The sequence below is a fragment of the Heteronotia binoei genome, chromosome 4 (assembly GCF_032191835.1).
Source record: "Heteronotia binoei isolate CCM8104 ecotype False Entrance Well chromosome 4, APGP_CSIRO_Hbin_v1, whole genome shotgun sequence".
NCBI classification, from domain to species: Eukaryota; Metazoa; Chordata; class Lepidosauria; order Squamata; family Gekkonidae; genus Heteronotia; species Heteronotia binoei.
In genome coordinates, this window is record NC_083226.1 from 171,065,332 (window position 1) to 171,088,607 (window position 23,276).

Sequence of the window (23,276 nt, forward strand, 5' to 3'; positions counted from 1 at the left end):
CTTAGACAAAGAGCCAAACTAGAAGGCAGCTTCGAATGTAAGAGCTGGGAACGGCCAGGTTGGTTTGCGGGAGCTGCGTTTCCTTCTGCTTTTGCTTTTGGCCTCTCGGCTTCTCCAAACGGCTTTCTGGTCGCTTCCTCCTCTTTCCCACTTCTCCCTCTCCTGCTTTGCTTTGCAAAGAAGTACAGTCTGATGGCTCTTTGTTCCGTGCAGCTTCTTCCGGAAAACGAGGACGGAATTGCGGGTGGGTGGCAGTTTCCGCACTGTGACCACATGGGAGGAAGAGTGTTTACAGGAGACAGGGTCATGTTTCTGTGGGTCAAAGCAACAGACTGGGGTGCTGCTTGCAGAGATCCTCCTGGAGTTTGCATCTGTCTCTAGAAGGAGGGTTTGGGACTTGAGTGCAAAGAGCTGACTTGGGTTGCCAATCCCCAGGCGGAGCAGGGAAAATAGGTAAACACCTCCGCGAAGACCAGCCTCCTATCTTACACAGAGTGTGAATTTTTACTTACAAAAAACCAGTATCATTCAAACATACAAAGTCATAAATGCAAACAGCTTAACTCCAGAATGGTCAATTTCCCATACTGGAGTTGAAATCGACCATACTGGAGTTAAGCTGTTTGAAGTATCAGCGTTGCATCGGTGAATGGAACTGCTGAAATATTGTGGAAAAGCTTGGAGAAGCAAACAGCGAAACGTGGGAGAGAGTACTACCCCGTCGCGTATCGTTTTATGCCTAGCTGTGCATTTGAGGTCAGGAGCATCGGTCTCCGTGGATAACGGCTATGTTGGAATTAGGACCCACACCTTATTGTTGAAGCACTGTGGACATGGCTTTCCAAATTAAATGACTGTGGGTGGGGTCACATATGTTCCTTTGTTTGCATTTATGGCTTTGTATGTTTGAAAGATACTGTTTTTGTAAATAAAAATTTACACGTGGAGGTTGAAACGCTTGGGGCTCTTTAGCTTGGAGAAACGTCGACTGCGGGGTGACATGATAGAGGTTTACAAGATTATGGATGGGATGGGGAAAGTAGAGAAAGAAGTCCTTTTCTCCCTTTCTCACAATACAAGAACTTGCGGGCATTCGATGAAATTGCTGAGCAGTCGGGTTCAAACGGATAAAAGGAAGTCCTTCTTCACCCAAAGGGTGATTAACATGTGGAATTCACTGCCACAGGAGGCGGCGGCGGCTACAAGCATAGCCAGCTTCAAGAGGGGATTGGATAAAAATATGGAGCAGAGGTCCATTAGTGGCTATTAGCCACAGTGTATATATATATATATATGTGTGTGTGTGTGTATACACACATATATTGGCCACTGTGTGACACAGAGTGTTGGACTGGATGGGCCATTGGCCTGATCCAACATGGCTTCTCTTATGTTCTTATATGACACAGAATGTTGGACTGGATGGGCCACTGGCCTGATCCAACATGGCTTCTCTTATGTTCTTATGTGACACAGAGTGTTGGACTGGATGGGCCATTGGCCTGATCCAACAGGGCTTCTCTTATGTTCTTATGTGACACAGAGTGTTGGACTGGATGGGCCATTGGCCTGATCCAGCATGGCTTCTCTTATGTTCTTATGTGACACAGAGTGTTGGACTGGATGGGCCATTGGCCTGATCCAACAGGGCTTCTCTTATGTTCTTATGTGACACAGAGTGTTGGACTGGATGGGCCACTGGCCTGATCCAACTTGGCTTCTGTTATGTTCTTATGTGACACAGAGTGTTGTACTGGATGGGCCATTGGCCTGATCCAACAGGGCTTCTCTTATGTTCTTATGTGACACAGAGTGTTGGACTGGATGGGCCATTGGCCTGATCCAGCATGGCTTCTCTTATGTTCTTATGTGACACAGAGTGTTGGACTGGATGGGCCATTGGCCTGATCCAACAGGGCTTCTCTTATGTTCTTATGTGACACAGAGTGTTGGACTGGATGGGCCATTGGCCTGATCCAGCAGGGCTTCTCTTATGTTCTTATGTGACACAGAGTGTTGGACTGGATGGGCCACTGGCCTGATCCAACAGGGCTTCTCTTATGTTCTTATGTGACACAGAGTGTTGGACTGGATGGGCCATTGGCCTGATCCAGCAGGGCTTCTCTTATGTTCTTATGTGACACAGAGTGTTGGACAGGATGGGCCACTGGCCTGATCCAACGTGGCTTCTCTTATGTTCTTATGTGACACAGAGTGTTGGACTGGATGGGCCATTGGCCTGATCCAGCATGGCTTCTCTTATGTTCTTATGTGACACAGAGTGTTGGACTGGATGGGCCATTGGCCTGATCCAACAGGGCTTCTCTTATGTTCTTATGTGACACAGAGTGTTGGACTGGATGGGCCATTGGCCTGATCCAACAGGGCTTCTCTTATGTTCTTATGTGACACAGAGTGTTGGACTGGATGGGCCATTGGCCTGATCCAACAGGGCTTCTCTTATGTTCTTATGTGACACAGAGTATTGGACTGGATGGGCCACTGGCCTGATCCAACATGGCTTCTCTTCTGTTCTTATGTGACACAGAGTGTTGGACTGGATGGGCCATTGGCCTGATCCAACATGGCTTCTCTTATGTTCTTATGTGACACAGAGTGTTGGACTGGATGGGCCACTGGCCTGATCCAACGTGGCTTCTCTTATGTTCTTATGTGACACAGAGTGTTGGACTGGATGGGCCATTGGCCTGATCCAACATGGCTTCTCTTATGTTCTTATGTGACACAGAGTGTTGGACTGGATGGGCCACTGGCCTGATCCAACGTGGCTTCTCTTATGTTCTTATGTGACACAGAGTGTTGGACTGGATGGGCCATTGGCCTGATCCAACGTGGCTTCTCTTATGTTCTTATGTGACACAGAGCGTTGGACTGGATGGGCCATTGGCCTGATCCAACATGGCTTCTCTTCTGTTCTTATGTGACACAGAGCGTTGGACTGGATGGGCCATTGGCCTGATCCAACATGGCTTCTCTTATGTTCTTATGTGACACAGAGTGTTGGACTGGATGGGCCACTGGCCTGATCCAACGTGGCTTCTCTTATGTTCTTATGTGACACAGAGTGTTGGACTGGATGGGCCATTGGCCTGATCCAACAGGGCTTCTCTTATGTTCTTATGTGACACAGAGTATTGGACTGGATGGGCCACTGTCCTGATCCAACGTGGCTTCTCTTATGTTCTTATGTGACACAGAGTGTGGGACTGGATGGGCCATTGGCCTGATCCAACGTGGCTTCTCTTATGTTCTTATGTGACACGGAGTGTTGGACTGGATGGGCCACTGGCCTGATCCAACGTGGCTTCTCTTATGTTCTTATGTGACACAGAGTATTGGACTGGATGGGCCACTGGCCTGATCCAACGTGGCTTCTCTTATGTTCTTATGTGACACAGAGTGTTGGACTGGATGGGCCACTGGCCTGATCCAACGTGGCTTCTCTTATGTTCTTATGTGACACAGAGTGTGGGACTGGATGGGCCATTGGCCTGATCCAACATGACTTCTCTTATGTTCTTATTTGACACAGAGTGTGGGACTGGATGGGCCATTGGCCTGATCCAACATGACTTCTCTTATGTTCTTATGTGACACAGAGTATTGGACTGGATGGGCCACTGGCCTGATCCAACGTGGCTTCTCTTCTGTTCTTATGTGACACAGAGTGTTGGACTGGATGGGCCATTGGCCTGATCCAACATGGCTTCTCTTATGTTCTTATGTGACACAGAGTGTTGGACTGGATGGGCCACTGGCCTGATCCAACGTGGCTTCTCTTATGTTCTTATGTGACACAGAGTGTTGGACTGGATGGGCCATTGGCCTGATCCAACATGGCTTCTCTTATGTTCTTATGTGACACAGAGTGTTGGACTGGATGGGCCACTGGCCTGATCCAACGTGGCTTCTCTTATGTTCTTATGTGACACAGAGTGTTGGACTGGATGGGCCATTGGCCTGATCCAACGTGGCTTCTCTTATGTTCTTATGTGACACAGAGCGTTGGACTGGATGGGCCATTGGCCTGATCCAACATGGCTTCTCTTCTGTTCTTATGTGACACAGAGCGTTGGACTGGATGGGCCATTGGCCTGATCCAACATGGCTTCTCTTATGTTCTTATGTGACACAGAGTGTTGGACTGGATGGGCCACTGGCCTGATCCAACGTGGCTTCTCTTATGTTCTTATGTGACACAGAGTGTTGGACTGGATGGGCCATTGGCCTGATCCAACAGGGCTTCTCTTATGTTCTTATGTGACACAGAGTATTGGACTGGATGGGCCACTGTCCTGATCCAACGTGGCTTCTCTTATGTTCTTATGTGACACAGAGTGTGGGACTGGATGGGCCATTGGCCTGATCCAACGTGGCTTCTCTTATGTTCTTATGTGACACGGAGTGTTGGACTGGATGGGCCACTGGCCTGATCCAACGTGGCTTCTCTTATGTTCTTATGTGACACAGAGTATTGGACTGGATGGGCCACTGGCCTGATCCAACGTGGCTTCTCTTATGTTCTTATGTGACACAGAGTGTTGGACTGGATGGGCCACTGGCCTGATCCAACGTGGCTTCTCTTATGTTCTTATGTGACACAGAGTGTGGGACTGGATGGGCCATTGGCCTGATCCAACATGACTTCTCTTATGTTCTTATTTGACACAGAGTGTGGGACTGGATGGGCCATTGGCCTGATCCAACATGACTTCTCTTATGTTCTTATGTGACACAGAGTATTGGACTGGATGGGCCACTGGCCTGATCCAACGTGGCTTCTCTTATGTTCTTATGTGACACAGAGTGTTGGACTGGATGGGCCATTGGCCTGATCCAACATGACTTCTCTTATGTTCTTATTTGACACAGAGTGTGGGACTGGATGGGCCATTGGCCTGATCCAACATGACTTCTCTTATGTTCTTATGTGACACAGAGTATTGGACTGGATGGGCCACTGGCCTGATCCAACGTGGCTTCTCTTATGTTCTTATGTGACACAGAGTGTTGGACTGGATGGGCCACTGGCCTGATCCAACAGGGCTTCTCTTATGTTCTTATGAGGTATTTACCTGTTTTCCCTGCTCTGCTCTCCGCATTGCTCTTTGTTTGTTACACAATCCCCAGGTGGGGCAGGGGATCCTCCGGTTTGGAGTCCCTCCCCCTGCTTCAGGGTCATCATAAAGCGGCGGGGGAGGGGAGGGTAATGTCTGCTGGGAACTCTCTTATTTGATATGGAGGCTTATTCCCATAGGGTATAATCAGGGCTTTTTTTGCCAGAAAAGCCCAACAGGAACTCATTGGTGCGTTAAGCCGCAACCCCTGGTGTCACCGTTGTTTCACACAGCAGGAACTCTTCTGCATATTAGGCCACCCCCCCCCAATGCCACCCCTGTTTCACGCGGGCTTTTTGTCGAAAGCCCAGCAGGAACTCATTTGCATACCAGGCCACACCCCCTGATGCCAAGCCAGCCGGAACGGCGTTCCTGTGGGTTCCTGTTTTTTTTTAAAAAGCCCTGGGTATAATGAAGAATTGATCTGTGGGTATCTGGGGCTCTGGGGGGGGTGCTGTTTTCTGAGGCAGAGGCATCAAATTTTCAGTACAGCATCCAGTGCCTATCCCCAATATACCTCCCAAGTATCAAAAAAATTGGACTAAGGAGTCCAGTTTTATGGGCCCCCAAAGAAGGTGCCCCTATCCTTCATTATTTCCTATAGAAGGAAGGCATTTAAAAAGGTGTGCCGTCTCTTTAAATGTGATGGCCAGGCCTCCCTTTGGAGTTCGGTTATGCTTGTCACACCCTTGCTCCCGGCTCCACCCCCAATGTCTCCTGGCTCCACCCCCAAAGCTCCCAGATATTTCTTGAATTGGATTTGGCAACCCTAGAGCTGACGAAGAGAATTTTTGCCTCCCTCTCACCCTCTGTTTGTGACTGACAAACGGAGGATTGAAATGTAGAATCCCAGAGTTGGAAGGGGTTAACCAGGCCAAACCCTTGCTCAATACAGGACCATCTGGATCGAGGCGGTTCAGCGATACTGATGTTGTTGGACCTGTTGGCGGCGATACTGATGTTGGTGGACTCTTCTCTGGGAGAACCGGGTTCGATTCCCCACTCCTCCACTTGCACCTGCTGGAATGGCCTTGGGTCAGCCATAGTTATCGCAGGAGTTGTCCATGAAAGGGCAGCTGCTGTGAGAACCCTCTCAGCCCCACCCCCTCACAGGGTGTCTGTTGTGGGGGAGGAAGATATGAGAGATTGTAAGCTGCTCTCTGATTCAGAGAGAAGAGTGGGGTATAAATCTGCATTCTTATTCTTCTCCTCCCTGGATTTGGACAATTGATTGTATCCAGCAGGTGCCTGATGTAGACAGAAACATTCTCAATGCAAGACCGAAGGACTCCTTGTGGGCTAGAGAGAATTTTATATGCTTTTTTAGAGGATTGGACTAGGCGACCCTGGAGTTTCCTTCCAACTTTATGATTCTGTGATTCATTTATACTCTGTCTGTCTCCCTAATGAAGAAGAAGACTGCAGATTTACACCCCACCCTTCTCTCTGAATCAGAGACTCAGAGTGGCTCACAATCTCCTACCTTCCTCCCCCACAACAGACACCCTGTGAGGTGGGTGGGGCTGAGAGGGCTCTCACAGCAGCTGCCCTTTCAAGGATAGCCTCTGCCAGAGCTATGGCTAACCCAAGGCCATTCCAGCAGGTGCATGTGGAAGAGTGGGGATTCAAACCCGGTTCTCCCAGATAAGAGTCTGCGCACTTAACCAGCACACTTAACCACCACACCAAACTGGCTCTACAATGGAGACCCAAAGTTGCTTTGGTCATCCTCCTCTATTTTATCTTCACAACAACCCTGCAAGGTAGGTTAGGCTGTGTGTGTGTGCGACTGGCCCACAGCCACCCAGCGGGCTTCCAGGGCAGAGCAGAGATTGGAACCCGGGTTTCCCTGTCTCATTTGGTGGCTGGCTGTTGTTTGTGCCTGGGGCAATTCATTCTCTGTTTAGACAAAAACATTCTTATGCAAAGATCTGTCCAAGGACTAGAGAGAACTCCCCCCCCACCCCAGCAACAAGCATATTGTTATCTTACTAGGACATGGTAGTGGTGAAGAAAAGCCTTTGCTTTGTTGGCTGGGCTTATCTGGTGCCAATTTAGGGTTGCCAACTTCCAGGCGAGGCTGGTTTTTCGTAGAGGTGTATACCTTGTTCCCTGCTCCATTTTTCCGCGAGTCTCTGTTGGTTGCCTAACTTCCAGGTGAGGCCTGGATTTCTCCTGGAATGACCGCTTATCTCTAGACGACAATATTCAGTTTCCTTGGCTTCTTTGGAGGGTGAACACATGGACCCTTGGTCCATCAAAGCCAGTATCTCAGACTGGTAGTGGCTCTCCCACGTCTCGGGCTGAGATCTTTCCCATCACCTCCTGCCTGGTCCTTTCAGCTGGAGATGCTGGGGATTGAACCTGGAACCGTCTGCCAAGCAGATGCTCTTCCAATGAGAAGAAGAAGAAGAAGAATTGCAGATTTATACCCCACCCTTCTCTCTGAATCAGAGACTTATAGAGCGGCTTACAATCTCCTTTATCTTCCTCCCCAACAGACACCCTGTGAGGTAGGTAGGGCTGAGAGAGTTCTCCCAGAAGCTGCCCTTTCAAGGACAACTCCTACGAGAGCTATGGCTGACCCAAGGCCATTTCAGCAGGTGCAAGTGGTGAAGCGGGGAATCAAACCCGGATCTCCCCGATAAGAGTCCGCGCACTTAACCACTGCGCCAAACTGAGCCACTGAGGTCTTTCCCATCACCTCCTGCCTGGTCTCTTTTTAACTGGAGATGCTGGGAATTGAACCTAGGACCTTCTGCATCCCAAGCAGAGGCTCTACCACTGAGCCACAGCCGGACTCTATAGTACTACATCTCCACTCCTTCCCCAGCCCCAGCCTTTCCAGGCTCCGCTCCAAAATCTCCGGGAATTTCTCAGTCCGAAGTTGGCAACTGTAGCTGCTGTGGGTGGAATTCATCCAGGGAGGTTTCCCCACAGACAAACCGCTGCTCTTCAGGATGGCTTGTGGAGACTCATTTTCCCAGCTGCTTCTGGCTTTCAGTTCCTCCGCACAGGCTAACGTATCCGTACTACAGGAAATCTCTACTGCGTGATGTGGAATCCACTTCTTCTATTGCGTTTCCCCCCACTGGCTCGCTTGTGGGCTGTATCTCCTTGCGTAGTTATCAGTATGGTGAAATTCGGAGCTCTTCCGTGTCCTCGGCCTGAGACGTTCCAAACCACAGAGAGCTCAGCCTCATCGTCTGTGCACTGGTCACGCTTGAGTGCACCAGTGTGGAAACCGGCTTGTAAAATATACACGTATGTGTGTATGTACACTCAAAATCAGGGGTGGAATTCTAGCAGGAGCTCCTTTGCATATCAGGCCACACACCCCAGATGGAGCCAATCCTCCAAGAACTTACAAAAAAGAGCCTCGTAAGCTCTCGGAGGATTGGCTGCATCGGGGGCGTGTGGCCTAATATGCAAAGGAGCTCCTGCTAGAATTCCACCCTTGCTCAAAATAATGCACATGATACTCAGTTATGAAATGAGGACCAAACTGCTTTGCTCTTCAAGCCATCCTGGGGTGAAATTCTGTGGTTTAACCAGGGGTGGAATTCTAGCAGGAGCTCCTTTGCATATTAGGCCACACACCCCTGATGCAGCCAATCCTCCTGCAGCTTTTTTGTAAGCTCTTGGAGGATTGGCTACATCAGAGGTGGGTGGCCTAATATGCAAAGGAGCTCCTGCTGGAATTCCACCCTGGGTTTAACCATAGAGTTTTCCCGGAAAGCCAGAGCGCTTCTGGTGACACACTGATGTCATTTTGTTGGAAAATGGGCCATTGGCCTGATCCAACATGGCTTCTCTTATGTTCTTATCTGTGCTTGCAAATGAAGTGTTGATGCTCTGAGTCAGCTTTGCCTCTTCTCAGTGGAGTAAGAACTAGTACCTAGTGAGTACTCTAACTTGGGAACCCACAGCCAAAGGGGGATTTTACACTGGAGAGCCATCTAAGTCGACCGGGGAGTGGGGGAGCAGGGGAGAAGCTTGCAACGCCTTGCCATTTCATGTTTTCCCAGGCTTTCCCCCACCCCCCTTTTTTAGTTTTCTGCTAAGAACATAAGAGAACCCTGTTTGATCAGGCCAATTGCCCATCCAGTCCAACACTCTGTGTCACATAAGAACATAAGAGACGCCCTGTTGGATCAGGCCAATGGCCCATCCAGTCCATCACTCTGTGTCACAAAAGAACATAAGAGAAGCCCTGTTGGATCAGGCCAATGGCCCATCCAGTCCAACACTCTGTGTCACATAAGAGAAGCCATGTTGGCTGAGGCCAGTGGCCCATCCAGTCCAACACTCTGTGTCTCTTAAGAACATAAGAGAAGCCCTGTTGGATCAGGCCAGTGGCCAATCCAGTCCAACACTCTGTGTCACATAAGAACATAAGAGAAGCCATGTTGGATCAGGCCAGTGGCCCATCCAGTCCAACACTCTGTGTCTCATAAGAACATAAGAGAAGCCCTGTTGGATCAGGCCAGTGGCCCATCCAGTCCAACACTCTGTGTCACATAAGAACATAAGAGAAGCCCTGTTGGATCAGGCCAGTGGCCCATCCAGTCCAACACTCTGTGTCACATAAGAACATAAGAGAAGCCCTGTTTGATCAGGCCAATTGCCCATCCAGTCCAACACTCTGTGTCACATAAGAACATAAGAGAAGCCCTGTTGGATCAGGCCAATGGCCCATCCAGTCCAACACTCTGTGTCACATAAGAGAAGCCCTGTTGGATCAGGCCAGTGGCCAATCCAGTCCAACACTCTGTGTCTCATAAGAACATAAGAGAAGCCCTGTTGGATCAGGCCAGTGGCCCATCCAGTCCAACACTCTGTGTCACATAAGAACATAAGAGAAGCCCTGTTGGATCAGGCCAGTGGCCCATCCAGTCCAACACTCTGTGTCACATAAGAACATAAGAGAAGCCCTGTTGGATCATGCCAATGGCTTATCCAGTCCAACACTCTGTGTCACACAGTGGCCAATATGTGTGTGTGTGTGTATATATACACACACACACACATATACATACATACATACACACACACATATACATATATATACACACACGCACATACACACACATACATACATATTCACACATATATACACACACACACATACACACTATGGCTAATAGCCACTGATGGACCTCTGCTCCATAGGTTTATCCAAACCCCTCTAGAAGCTGGCTATTTAAAGGACCTCACGCCTTTTAAATGCCTCCCCTCCATTGGAAATAAGGAAGAATAGGGGCACCTTCTTTGGGGGCTTATAGAATTGGACCTCCCGGTCCAAAGAATCAATTCCGCAGGGCTTGTAAAACATTTCTTTTCCAGCTGGCTTTTGAGACAGAACCTGGCTAATCTGATGTGTAGCTATTTAGCCATCTTGTGGATATTACAACTTACAGTATTTTTATAGCACCTATTTTTATCTATTTTATTCATTTTAAATTATTATGTAATTAACTATATCTAATAATTGTTATTTATATTGTTTTATCTAATTCATGGAATTTCCATGTCTGTGAGCCGCCCTGAGCCCGCCTCTGGCGGGGGAGGGCGGGATATAAAAATAAATTTATTATTATTATTATTATCATCATCATCATCATCATTATTATTATTATTATTATCTTTTTGAATCTTGGAGAGTATTTTGGGGGAGAGGCACTGGATGCTATGCTCCTTTGTGGCCCACTAAAATTTGGGGGTGGAGCCAGGAGACTTTGGGGGTGGAGCCAGGAGACAGGAAATAATGTACAAACAAGCCTAAAACTTTTGCAATATTTTGTTTAGAAAAGGTAGGAGAACAGTGGGATTTTGCAATGCAATTGTAAAAATAAAACATTAAGAAAAAGCACAAGGACCACACAGCAGAAAACTAAAAATATAAAATGCTCTCAGCCTGGGAAAACGTGAAACGGCATCCTGGGAAAACATGAAATGGCAGGGTGTTTAAAGCTTCTACCCCCCCTCCAGTTCTACTCAGATTAGCGATGGCAAGGAAGGAAGGAGGGAAGAATGTATGGAGGGAAGGAAGGAAGGAAGACTGGGGAAAAGACTGACTGACAGAGAGAGAAGGAAAAAAGATGGGAAAAGACTAAAGAAAGAAAAGAAAGAGAAAGAAAGAAAGAGGAAGGAAATAGAAAAGAAGGAAAAGGGAGGGAAAGAGTGAAAGAAAGGAGGGACAAAAGGAAGAAAGAGAAAAGAAAGGAAAAGAAATGGGAGCAACTCACCTTTAAAACTGCTCACTCTCGCTGAGAAATCCGGCCACGGAGCCCTCAATGCCGGTCCGTGGGGCCTCCAGTCCCCTGGCCGCTCCTCCCCCTGCCTTCCCCCGCATCGCGCCTCCCCTCCTCCTATTGTGCGCTTTCCTGCCTCCTTCTCCCTCCCTTCCCCACCTCAAGCAGGTCAGTTTCATGCTGCACAAAGCCATTCCTCCCCCCCCACCCCCGGCCGATCGCCGGATTGCTCAGAAATCGGCATGGAGCTCATTCCATGCTGGGCCAAGCCAGCGGCAGCTTAAACAGACCGCAGCCGAAAAGCGTGCGTGGCTCCTCCCTCCCTGGCACTTCCTTCCCATCCATGAGCTACACACCGATTTCCGAGTGATCAGGTGATCGGCAGGGCGGGGTGTGTGTGTGGAAGGGCTTTGCGCAGCATGAAACTGACCTGGGGCCTGAGGTGGGGAAGGGTACGAGAAGGAGGCGCAGAGGCACGCGACCCGGGGGAGGGAGGCGCAATGCGGAGGAAGGCAGGGGGAGGGGCGGCCAGGGGACTGGAGGCCCCACGGACCGGCGTTGAGGGCTCCGTGGTCCGGTGCAGGGTCACAACCCTGCCTTTGGGAAACATCGCTCTATGGCAGTGGTCCCCAACCTTTTTGACACCAGGGACCGGTTTTGTGGAAGACAGTTTTTCCATGGACCGGGGTGGTGGTGGGGGGATGGTTACAGGATGATACAATTGTGCACTGTATTTCTATACGTTTGGAGTGGTGGTTAAGTGTGTAGACTCTTGTCTGGGAGAACCGGGTCTGATTCCCCACTCTTCCACTTGCAGCTGTTGGAACGGCCTTGGGTCAGCCATAGCTCTGTCCTTAAAAGGGCAGCGGTTTTCAGAACTCTCTCAGCGCCACCTACCTCACAGGGTGTCTGTTGTGGGGGAGGAAGGGAGAGGAGATTGTGAGCCGCTCTGAGGCTCTTCAGAGTGGAGGGCGGGATATAAAGCCAATATCTTCATCTACCTCACAGGGTGTCTGTTGTGGGGGAGGAAGGTAAAGGAGATTGTGAGCCGCTCTTACACTCTTCGGAGTGGCGGGCGGGATATAAATCCAATATCTTCATCTACCTCACAGGGTGTCTGTTGTGGGGGAGGAAGGGAAAGGAGATTGTGAGCTGCTCTGAGACTCTTTGGAGTGGAGGGCGGGATATAAATCCAATATCTTCATCTACCTCACAGGGTGTCTGTTGTGGGGGAGGAAGGTAAAGGAGATTGTGAGCCGCTCTGAGACTCTTCAGAGTGGAGGGCAGGATATCAATCCAATATCTTCATCTACCTCACAGGGTGTCTGTCGTGGGGGAGGAAGGGAAAGGAGATTGTGAGCAGCTCTGAGACTCTTCGGAGTGGAGGGCGGGATATAAATCCAGTATCTTCATCTACCTCACAGGGTGCCTGTTGTGGGGGAGGAAGGTCAAGGAGATTGTGAGCTGCTCTGAGACTCTTCGGAGTGGAGGGCGGGATATAAAACCAATATCTTCATCTACCTCACAGGGTGTCTGTTGTGGGGGGGGGGAGGGAAAGGAGATTGTGAGCAGCTCTGAGACTCTTCGGAGTGGAGGGCGGGATATAAATCCAATATCTTCATCTACCTCACAGGGTGTCTGTTGTGGGAGAGGAAGGAAAAGGAGATTATAAGCCACTCTGAAATTCGAAGTGGAGGGCAGGATATAAATCCAATGTATTATTATTATTATTATTATTAATATTATTATTATTACATTGCAATATATAATGAAATACTTATACAACTCACGGCCTGGTTGCTAACACTCCACGGACCGGGACCGGTGCATGGCCCGGGGGTTGGGGACCTCTGCTCTATGGGAATCAGTCTCCATAGGGTATCATGGAGTGCCCAGCAGACATTTCCCTCCCTCTCTCCCCGCTTTCTGATAACCCTGAAGTGGGGGAAGGGCCTCCAAACCGGGGGATCCCCTGCCCCCACCTGGGGATTGGCAACCCTACCTTCAAAGCAGGCCGAATAACACTTGCTGGATGTGGGTAGCGATCTCTTGTACATTGTACCAAAATAAAGCATTTTTGAATGTCATGTTCCAGAGTACAGACTTGATCAGCACAGCAGGCTATGACGGCATTACCCAGCATATGAACGATGGCAGGAAAAACTGCAAGGAATTTGAAGACTTTTTGAAGGAAAGGTACGTTTCTCCTCTCCCCCAGGATTGGCATGGTCTTTTGTCATGAGAACCTATGGTTTATATCGAAATGGTTTATATCATAAGAACATAGGAGAAGCCACGTTGGATCAGGCCAATGGCCCATCCAGTCCAACACTCTGTGTCACTTAAGAACATAAGAGAAGCCACGCTGGATCAGGCCAATGGCCCCTCCAGTCCAACACTCTGTGTCACTTAAGAACATAAGAGAAGCCACGTTGGATCAGGCCAATGGCCCCTCCAGTCCAACACTCTGTGTCACATAAGAACATAAGAGAAGCCATGTTGGATCAGGCCAGTGGCCCCTCCAGTCCAACACTCTGTGTCACTTAAGAACATAAGAGAAGCCATGTTGGATCAGGCCAATGGCCCCTCCAGTCCAACACTCTGTGTCACTTAAGAACATAAGAGAAGCCACGTTGGATCAGGCCAATGGCCCCTCCAGTCCAACACTCTGTGTCACTTAAGAACATAAGAGAAGCCACGTTGGATCAGGCCAATGGCCCCTCCAGTCCAACACTCTGTGTCACATAAGAACATAAGAGAAGCCATGTTGGATCAGGCCCAGTGGCCCCTCCAGTCCAACACTCTGTGTCACTTAAGAACATAAGAGAAGCCATGTTGGATCAGGCCAATGGCCCCTCCAGTCCAACACTCTGTGTCACATAAGAACATAAGAGAAGCCATGTTGGATCAGGCCAATGGCCCCTCCAGTCCAACACTCTGTGTCACATAAGAACATAAGAGAAGCCATGTTGGATCAGGCCAATGGCCCATCCAGTCCAACACTCTGTGTCTCATAAGAACATAAGAGAAGCCATGTTGGATCAGGCCAATGCCCCATCCAGTCCAACACTCTGTGTCACATAAGAACATAAGAGAAGCCATGTTGGATCAGGCCAATTGCCCATCCAGTCCAACACTCTGTGTCACATAAGAACGTAAGAGAAGCCATGTTGGATCAGGCCAATGGCCCATCCAGTCCAACACTCTGTGTCTCATAAGAACATAAGAGAAGCCATGTTGGATCAGGCCAATGGCCCATCCAGTCCAACACTCTGTGTCACACAGTGGCCAATATATGTGTCAGTGTGTGTATACACACACACACCGGGGGAGGGAACTGCAATGCGGGGGAAGGCATGGGGAGGGGCGGCCAGGGGACTGGAGGCCTGTCATGGGTGCTGGGGACCCTGCAGAAGAAACCGAGCCTGCAGAGCCTGCAGAAGGAATTGTGCCCCTGCCACCTGCACCAGTGCCCCTGCCTCCTGCTGAAGAAGATCCAAGCCCCCCTGCCTCGCCCTCTCGGGTGGCTCGTGTGCGTGACCGCCTTCGTCAGGACCTCAGGGATCGGAGGAGGGCGGCACGCTCACAAGCAAGACGCTCCCTGAGCCCTGAGTGGTGAAAGGATTCTGGCCCTTCTAAGTGTGAGGATGCTTAAGTTTCGGCAGGATCCTGGCTGCTGCTCTGAGACAGCAATTAGCCCAAATGAGCAACAGGCAGCAGAGGGCTATATAGCTGTGGGCTTTGGGAGGAGGCTTTGTGGAAGCAACTAGTCACATACCTGACATCCTAGCATCCACTCCGGCTCTTGACTTTGGCTTTTGGATTCCTGACTTTGGCTTGGACCTCTGGACCCCCTGACTGCGGCTTCTGAACCTCTGACCTGTGATACCTGGATTACGATTCTGTTTTGGCGCCTTGGACCCTCCTTGCTCACGAGTTGCCGACCTTGGACTGCCCCTGGACTTTGCCTGACTCAGCCCCAGCTCGTGACAGATTGCTTCCACCCACAACCAACACCCATTCCACAGGATGGATGCTGAAGCAAGTGGAACCACAGGACTACTGGCTGCGCTCCAAGCCCAGGTACAGCAGCTGACACAGGCAGTAGTACACTTGCAGCAACAACCTGTGGCCAGTGCTCCAGCCAAGTGCCCAGTTCCCCCACCTGACAGATTTGGGGGTGCCGTGGAAGAATTTCCTGCTTTCCTAGCACAGTGCCGGCTGTACTTCGAACTAAGAGCTCGGGACTTCCCCAACGACAAAACAAAGGTGTGTTTCATCATCAGCCTGTTAAAGGGGCAGGCGGCCAAATGGGCCACACCCTTGCTGGTTGCGTCCTCTCCCCTGCTGACTGATTACCAGGGGTTTGAGGCCCACCTGTCTGCTGCCTTCTCAAACCCAGTCCAAGCAGCCACAGCCAACCGGAAGATCAGGGCGCTGAAACAAGGCAAATCCTCAGTGGCTCAGTATGCCACCGAATTCAAGCTCCTGGCCCAAGACTTGGCGTGGAATGAGGCTGCCCAGATGGACCAGTTTACCGAGGGGCTGGCAGAGGAAGTCCTGGATGAACTGGCCAGGGTGGAGTCGCCACCCACGCTCCAAGGACTTATCACCCTCTGCCTCCGCATTGATGGCCGCCTGGAAAGTCGCCGCCAAGCCAAGACCAGAGGGCGCCAGCTCCCTGCGCTGTGCCACTTGGCTCCTCGCCCATCCCCAGTTAGTACCAGAGCCGAGGAGGAGCCTATGCAGCTTGGAGCTGCTCGACCCCGCCTGACTCCAGAAGAAAAGGCCAGACGCCGCACGCAGAATCTGTGCCTTTACTGCGGTACGGCAGGCCACTATGCCTCTGGCTGCCCTGCTAAGCGTCGGATACCCGGACCCTCGTTGCCACCAGCCGCCAAAAGAGCAGCCCCAGGCGTAAGTGGGCCCTCCAGCCTGGGGCGACTAGCTGGGTCCTCCGAACAGCAGACTGATACCCCGGGCCCGTTCCTGCTACCAGTCAAACTCCGTCTGCCTGATGAACGCTGGCTGTTTGTATATGCCATGCTGGACTCGGGAGCGGCCCACTGTTTTGTAGATGCTGCCTTTGTAAAGCAGCACCAGATACCAGTGCAGACAAAAGAGACTCCAACGCTGGTGGAGGCTATCGACGGGCGCCTCCTCCGTTCCGGCCCTGTCACCCAGGAGACCTGCCCCATCACCTTCCACGTCCAGCAGCACCAAGAACAGCTGCAGTTTAATGTCGCCCGCATGCCTCGCTTCCCGCTGATTCTGGGCCTTTCCTGGCTGAAGCTGCACAACCCCATCGTGGACTGGGCCCAGCAGGAACTACGTTTCCGAGACCCATGCCCCCATCTGACTCCTCCCACCACTCTAGCAGCCGGCATCCCGAGTGGTGGTCCTCAGCTCCCTCAGAAGTATGCGGACTTCGCCGATGTCTTCGAAGAGACAGGAGCGGATCAGCTTCCCCCTCACCGGCCCTATGACTGTGCCATTGACCTAGTACCTGGGGCACCACTCCCGGTGGGGCGTCTGTACCCGATGTCGGAGCCTGAGTTGGCAGCTCTGCGAGACTACCTGGACAAGAACCTGAAACGTGGATTCATCCGACCCTCAACCTCTCCCCTGTCTGCTCCAGTCCTCTTCGTGAAGAAGAAAAGTGGGGAGCTGCGGCTGTGCAATGACTACCGGGCCCTGAACAAGATCACCATCCGCGACCGGTACCCTCTACCACTGATCCCTGAACTCTTGGATCGCTTAAAGGGGGCCCAAATTTACACCAAGCTGGACCTCCGTGGAGCGTACAATTTGGTGCGCATACGGCCCGGAGACGAGTGGAAGACCGCGTTTGGGACCCGATACGGGCAGTACGAGCACCTGGTGATGCCCTTCGGATTGACCAATGCCCCCGCTGTCTTCCAGAGGTTCATGAATGACATATTCCGGGACCTGCTCGACCGCTTCGCGATCATATACCTGGATGACATCCTAATTTACTCCCGCAATCCTGCCCAGCATGCCGAGCACGTCCGCCAGGTCCTGCAGCGCCTACGAGCCCATGGCCTCTACGCCAAGCTGGAGAAGTGCGACTTCGACCTGCGCTCCGTCGAGTTCCTTGGGCACATTGTGTCACCGCAGGGGATCCTCATGGACCCGAAAAAAGTAGAAGCGGTCCTGACCTGGCAGGCTCCTCAGAATCGCAAAGACCTGCAGCGGTTCCTTGGTTTTGCCAACTACTATCGGCAATTCATCCCGGCCTACGCATCCCTGACCACACCCCTGACTCAACTACTCCGCCCCAAAGAACCCTTCCGCTGGTCCCCAGAGGCCGATAACGCCTTCTCCACCCTGAAGACTCGCTTTGCCACCGGGCCACTCCTGAGATACCCTGACTCCCAGCTTCCCTTTACAGTGGAAGCTGATGCCTCCAACGTGGCCCTGGGAGCAGTGCTGTCCCAGCGCGAGGAGCCGTCCCAGCCACTCCAGCCCTGCGCCTATTACTCGCGCCAGCTCACTGCTGCAGAGAGGAACTATACCATCTGGGAGAGGGAGTTGCTCGCGATCAAGGCGGCGTTTGAGGTTTGGCGACATTACCTCGAAGGGGCTCGCCACCCTGTTCAAGTGCTCACCGATCACCGGAACTTGGAACACCTCCAGACCACCCGCCGCCTCAACCAGCGCCAGATCCGGTGGTCCCTATTCTTCTCTCGCTTCGACTTCCGGATCTCCTACATCCCCCATACCCAGAACCGGAAAGCAGACGCGCTCTCCCGGAAACCGGAATACGCCCCTGCCTCAACTGAGACCGTGCCCGCTGCTCCAATCCTGCCACCCTCAGTATTTGCAGCCACCTCCACTTCACCAGCACTCGTGGAGGACATTCGGGCTAGCCAGGCCAATGATCCCTGGGTCCAGCAACACCTCCAGGCTCTCCAAGATGACCCAACAGGCGAGTTCACGACTCGAGGCGGCCTCTTGCTACACCGCGAACGCCTCTATGTGCCGCCCGGGCCCTTGCGAGCAGAAGTGCTACGCCTGACCCACAACTCGTTACCCGCCGGGCACTTTGGACAGCATAAGACCACCCACTTGCTGACAAGGGAATTCTGGTGGCCACGAGTTCGCGCTGATGTTGCCCGTTATGTCAGCTCCTGTGACGTCTGCCGACGGGCCAAAGACATCCCAGCCAAACCCTCAGGGTTGCTACAGCCCTTGCCCACATCTTCAGGACCCTGGGAGACCATCTCGATGGACTTCATCACGGAACTTCCGCGCTCCAAGGGTCAGACTTGTATCTGGGTGGTCGTCGACCTATTTACCAAGATGGCCCACTTTGTTCCGTGCCCGAAACTTCCCACAGCTCAGGAGACAGCCCAGCTTTACCTGCAACACATCTTTCGTCTGCACGGACTCCCAGCCCATCTGATCTCCGATCGGGGCCCTCAGTTCTCCTCTCGGTTCTGGCAAGCCCTCCATTCCAGCCTGGGTACTCGAGTGCACCTGTCCTCAGCCTACCACCCACAGACAGATGGCCAGACAGAGCGCACCAATGCCACGCTAGAGCAATATCTCCGCTGTTACACCTGTTACCAGCAGGATGACTGGACCACTCTATTGCCCCTAGCGGAGTTTGCATACAACAACGCGGTCCATTCATCCACCCAAATGACCCCGTTTGCTGCAACCTACGGGTACCACCCTCGGTTCTTCCCGGCAATCCTACCACCCACGAATGTCCCCGCCGTCGATGCCTACCTGCAAGAACTCCGCGCCAGCCAAGACTTGCTCCGAGAGCAGCTACAGCAGGCCAAGGAGGCATATAAACGGGCTGCGGACCGAAAGAGGCAAGAAGGCCCTCCAGTGCAGCCGGGGGATCAGGTGTGGCTCTCAACTCGCTACCTGCACCGGCCTGGTCGGTCTCACAAGCTGGATGCACGGTTCATTGGACCCTACCCCCGTCGTAGAACAAATAAACCCCGTCGCCTTCAGGCTCCAGTTGCCACCCCACCTCCGCATTCACCCTGTGTTCCATCGCTCCCTCCTTGTTCCAGCTGCACCCCCTGACCCAGCTCGGCCTCCTTCCCCACCGCCGCCACCACCGGTGTTGGTGGATGACGAGGAAGAATACGAGGTGCGCCAGATTCTGGACTCCCGGTACCATCGTGGAGGCCTCCAGTACCTTGTGGACTGGGAGGGATACGGCCCAGAAGACCGGTCCTGGGAACCTGTGGACAATCTTCATGCCCCGGACTTGGTGCAACGATTCCACAGCGACCACCCCGACCTCCCAGGCCCCTCGACGGAGGGGGGGCCCTGGGGGGGGGGATAGTGTCATGGGTGCTGGGGACCCTGCAGAAGAAACCGAGCCTGCAGAGCCTGCAGAGCCTGCAGAAGGAACTGTGCCCCTGCCACCTGCACCAGTGCCCCTGCCTCCTGCTGAAGAAGATCCAAGCCCCCCTGCCTCGCCCTCTCGGGTGGCTCGTGTGCGTGACCGCCTTCGTCAGGACCTCAGGGATCGGAGGAGGGCGGCACGCTCACAAGCAAGACGCTCCCTGAGCCCTGAGTGGTGAAAGGATTCTGGCCCTTCTAAGTGTGAGGATGCTTAAGTTTCGGCAGGATCCTGGCTGCTGCTCTGAGACAGCAATTAGCCCAAATGAGCAACAGGCAGCAGAGGGCTATATAGCTGTGGGCTTTGGGAGGAGGCTTTGTGGAAGCAACTAGTCACATACCTGACATCCTAGCATCCACTCCGGCTCTTGACTTTGGCTTTTGGATTCCTGACTTTGGCTTGGACCTCTGGACCCCCTGACTGCGGCTTCTGAACCTCTGACCTGTGATACCTGGATTACGATTCTGTTTTGGCGCCTTGGACCCTCCTTGCTCACGAGTTGCCGACCTTGGACTGCCCCTGGACTTTGCCTGACTCAGCCCAGCTCGTGACAAGGCCCCACGGACTGGCATTGAGGGCTCCGTGGCCTGGTATCGATACTGTTTTTTATGACTCTGTGAATGTAAGCCACCCTGAGCCTGCTTCAGTGGGAGGGCGGGATATAAACCAAATAAATAAATAGATAAATAAATAAATCCCAATAAGGGATGCAAAATCAGGGTTGGGGCAGAGCTTTTTTTGTAGCAGGAGCTCCTTTGCATATTAGGGCCGCACACTCCTGCTGATGTAGCCAAACCTCCTGGAGCTTACAGTATTCCCTGTGAGAAGAGTCCTGTAAGCTCCAGGAGGACTGGCTACATCAGGGGTGTGTGGCTTAATAGGCAAAGGAGCTCCTGCTAGAATTCCACCCCTGCTCCTTTGCATATTGGGCACACACACCATCCTGATGTAGCTGATCCTCCTGGTGCTTACAGTAGGCCCTGTACTAAGAGCCCTGTAAGCTCTTGGAAGATTGGCTACATCAGAGAGGCATAGCCTAATATGCAAAGGAGCTCCTGCTACAAAAAAATTTCCCTGGGGTTGGGAAATTTCTGGAAATCTGAACATAAGAACATAAGAGAAGCCATGTTGGATCAGGCCAATGGCCCATCCAGTCCAACACTCTGTGTCACACAGCGGCCAAAAAATTTATATATACACACACACACACTGTGGCTAATAGCCACTGATGGACCTCTGTTCCATATTTTTATCTAATCCCCTCCTGAAGCTGTCTATGCTTGCAGCCGCCACCACCTCCTGTGGCAGTGAATTCCGCATGTTAATCACCCTTTGGGTGAAGAAGGACTTCCTTTTATCCGTTCTAACCCGACTGCTCAGCAATTTCATCGAATGCCCACGAGTTCTCGTACTGTGAGTAAGGGCGAAAAGTACTTCTTTCTCTACTTTCTCCATCCCATGCACTGACAGAGTGTGCGTGGGAAGTTCACCTGTATGAGTAAACTGAAGAGTGCAACTCCAGAAGCTGTGATAGAAAGACAAACTCCAAACAGCCAGTCAACAGTTATATTTGGGTAAATACGTCAGAGGCAGTCACAGGCAGTCCAATGGTTCATACACATAAAGCAGTCCTTCCAAGATACAGTACCAAATCAGTTTCCAGTTAGAGAAGTCAAGAATCCAGTCCATACATTACATAAGCCAGTCTTATCCAGTCCTTCAGAATAACAGTATAACAGCCAAGATGTTTCTCCTTCTCTCACGCACCGTCCTTCTCCTCCTTATCATCACCCCACACTAGCTGAGAGTAAGGCTTGTACTGTTATAGTGCAGCTATCCAATCCCCATCACTGATTGCTAACAAGCTGCACCTGTTACTCTCGTGACATTCATCACCCCTATATAGCTTAGTTACATAATCATTACTCAGCAGTTTTGTTCCCTTAAAGAACCTAACTCTGACATGCACCATCTTGTAAACTTCTATCATGTCACCCCGCAGTCGACGGGGTGGCTCATGGGGAGGGTGGTGTTTGGGGAGTTTGGGAGGAATCTCAGCAGGGTATAAAACTGTGATTACCTTTAAAATCAGTCATTTTTTAATCAGAGCTAATCTCTACAATCTGGAGATGAGTTCTAATTCCAGGAAATTGTCAGGCCTCCCCTAGAGGTTAAAAACACACACAAGCATTAAACTGTGGAATATTAACAAGCTGTCACTTCATAAAGGAAAAAATATCACTAATCACTCTTAAAGCAGCAACGGCTATAAAACAATTACTCTTCCTAGGGAGAGCCAGTTTGGTGTAGTGGTTAAGTGTGCGGACTCTTATCTGGGAGAACCGGCTTTGATTCCCCACTCCTCCACGTGCACCTGTTGGAATGGCCTTGGGTCAGCCATAGCTCTGGCAGAGGTTGTCCTTGAAAGGGCAGCTGCTGGGAGAGCCCTCTCCAGCCCCACCCACCTCACAGGGTGTCTGTTGTGGGGGAGGAAGGGAAAGGAGATTGTGAGCCGCTCTGAGACTCTTCGGAGTGGAGGGTGGGATATAAACCTAATATCTTCATCTACCTCACAGGGTGTCTGTTGTGGGGGAGGAAGGTAAAGGAGATTGTGAGCTGCTCTGAGACTCTTCGGAGTGGAGGGCGGGATATAAACCTAATATCTTCATCTACCTCACAGGGTGTCTGTTGTGGGGGAGGAAGGTAAAGGAGATTGTGAGCTGCTCTGAGACTCTTCGGAGTGGAGGGCGGGATATAAACCTAATATCTTCATCTACCTCACAGGGTGCCTGCTGTGGGGGAGGAAGGGAAAGGAGATTGTGAGCCGCTCTGAGACTCTTCAGAGTGGAGGGCGGGATATAAATCCAATATCTTCATCTACCTCACAGGGTGTCTGTTGTGGGGGAGGAAGGGAAAGGAGATTGTGAGCTGCTCTGAGACTCTTCGGAGTGGAGGGCAGGATATAAATCCAATTTCTTCTTCTTCTTCTTCTTCTTCTTCTTCTTCTTCTTCTTCTTCTTCTTCTTCTTCTTCTTCTTCTTCTTCTTCTTCTTCTTCTTCTTCTTCTTCTTCTTCTTCTTCTTCTTCCTTAGAATTCTAAATATTTTTCATGTTATCGTTATTTCAGATCCCATTCTCTTCGGTAATCAAATACAAAACTTGATACAAAATTTATAACAATCCCAAAAATTCAGTCCATTCATATTCACGTGCGCGTGTCAATATCTGTCTTTAGAAGCTTCAGAGCTTTTGGATTTCATCTCTTTCGAATGCGTGAAGCTATTAGACCATTTTGTAAAGTTGAAAAAGAATTCTCTTAAGGCCGCGAAGGACTTGTCATGACGGAATCATTGTGAGTCCTGGCGGCTTAATTCATCCCGTGGGAGTGGGTGGATTGTCTCTGGAGCTTCTAACGGGCCAAAAATGTGTGGGATAGATTTTGATCTGAGCATCTCTGAGTTTCAGACTGCTTAAAACAGGGGTGTCGAACTCATT

The 23,276-nt window shown here is 51.2% G+C and overlaps 1 protein-coding gene across 1 annotated transcript in view; it reads left to right on the top strand.

Annotated features, from left to right (window-relative positions):
* The first annotated feature begins 13,469 nt into the window (after window positions 1–13,469).
* The window catches only part of PSTPIP2 (proline-serine-threonine phosphatase interacting protein 2), a 56,295-nt gene continuing 46,488 nt past the window's right edge, over window positions 13,470–23,276 (top strand). The window contains exon 1 of the mRNA XM_060236215.1: window positions 13,470–13,588. Coding sequence (XP_060092198.1) covers window positions 13,479–13,588 — 110 coding nt within the window. The 5' untranslated portion in view covers window positions 13,470–13,478. The remainder of the gene's footprint in view (window positions 13,589–23,276) is intronic.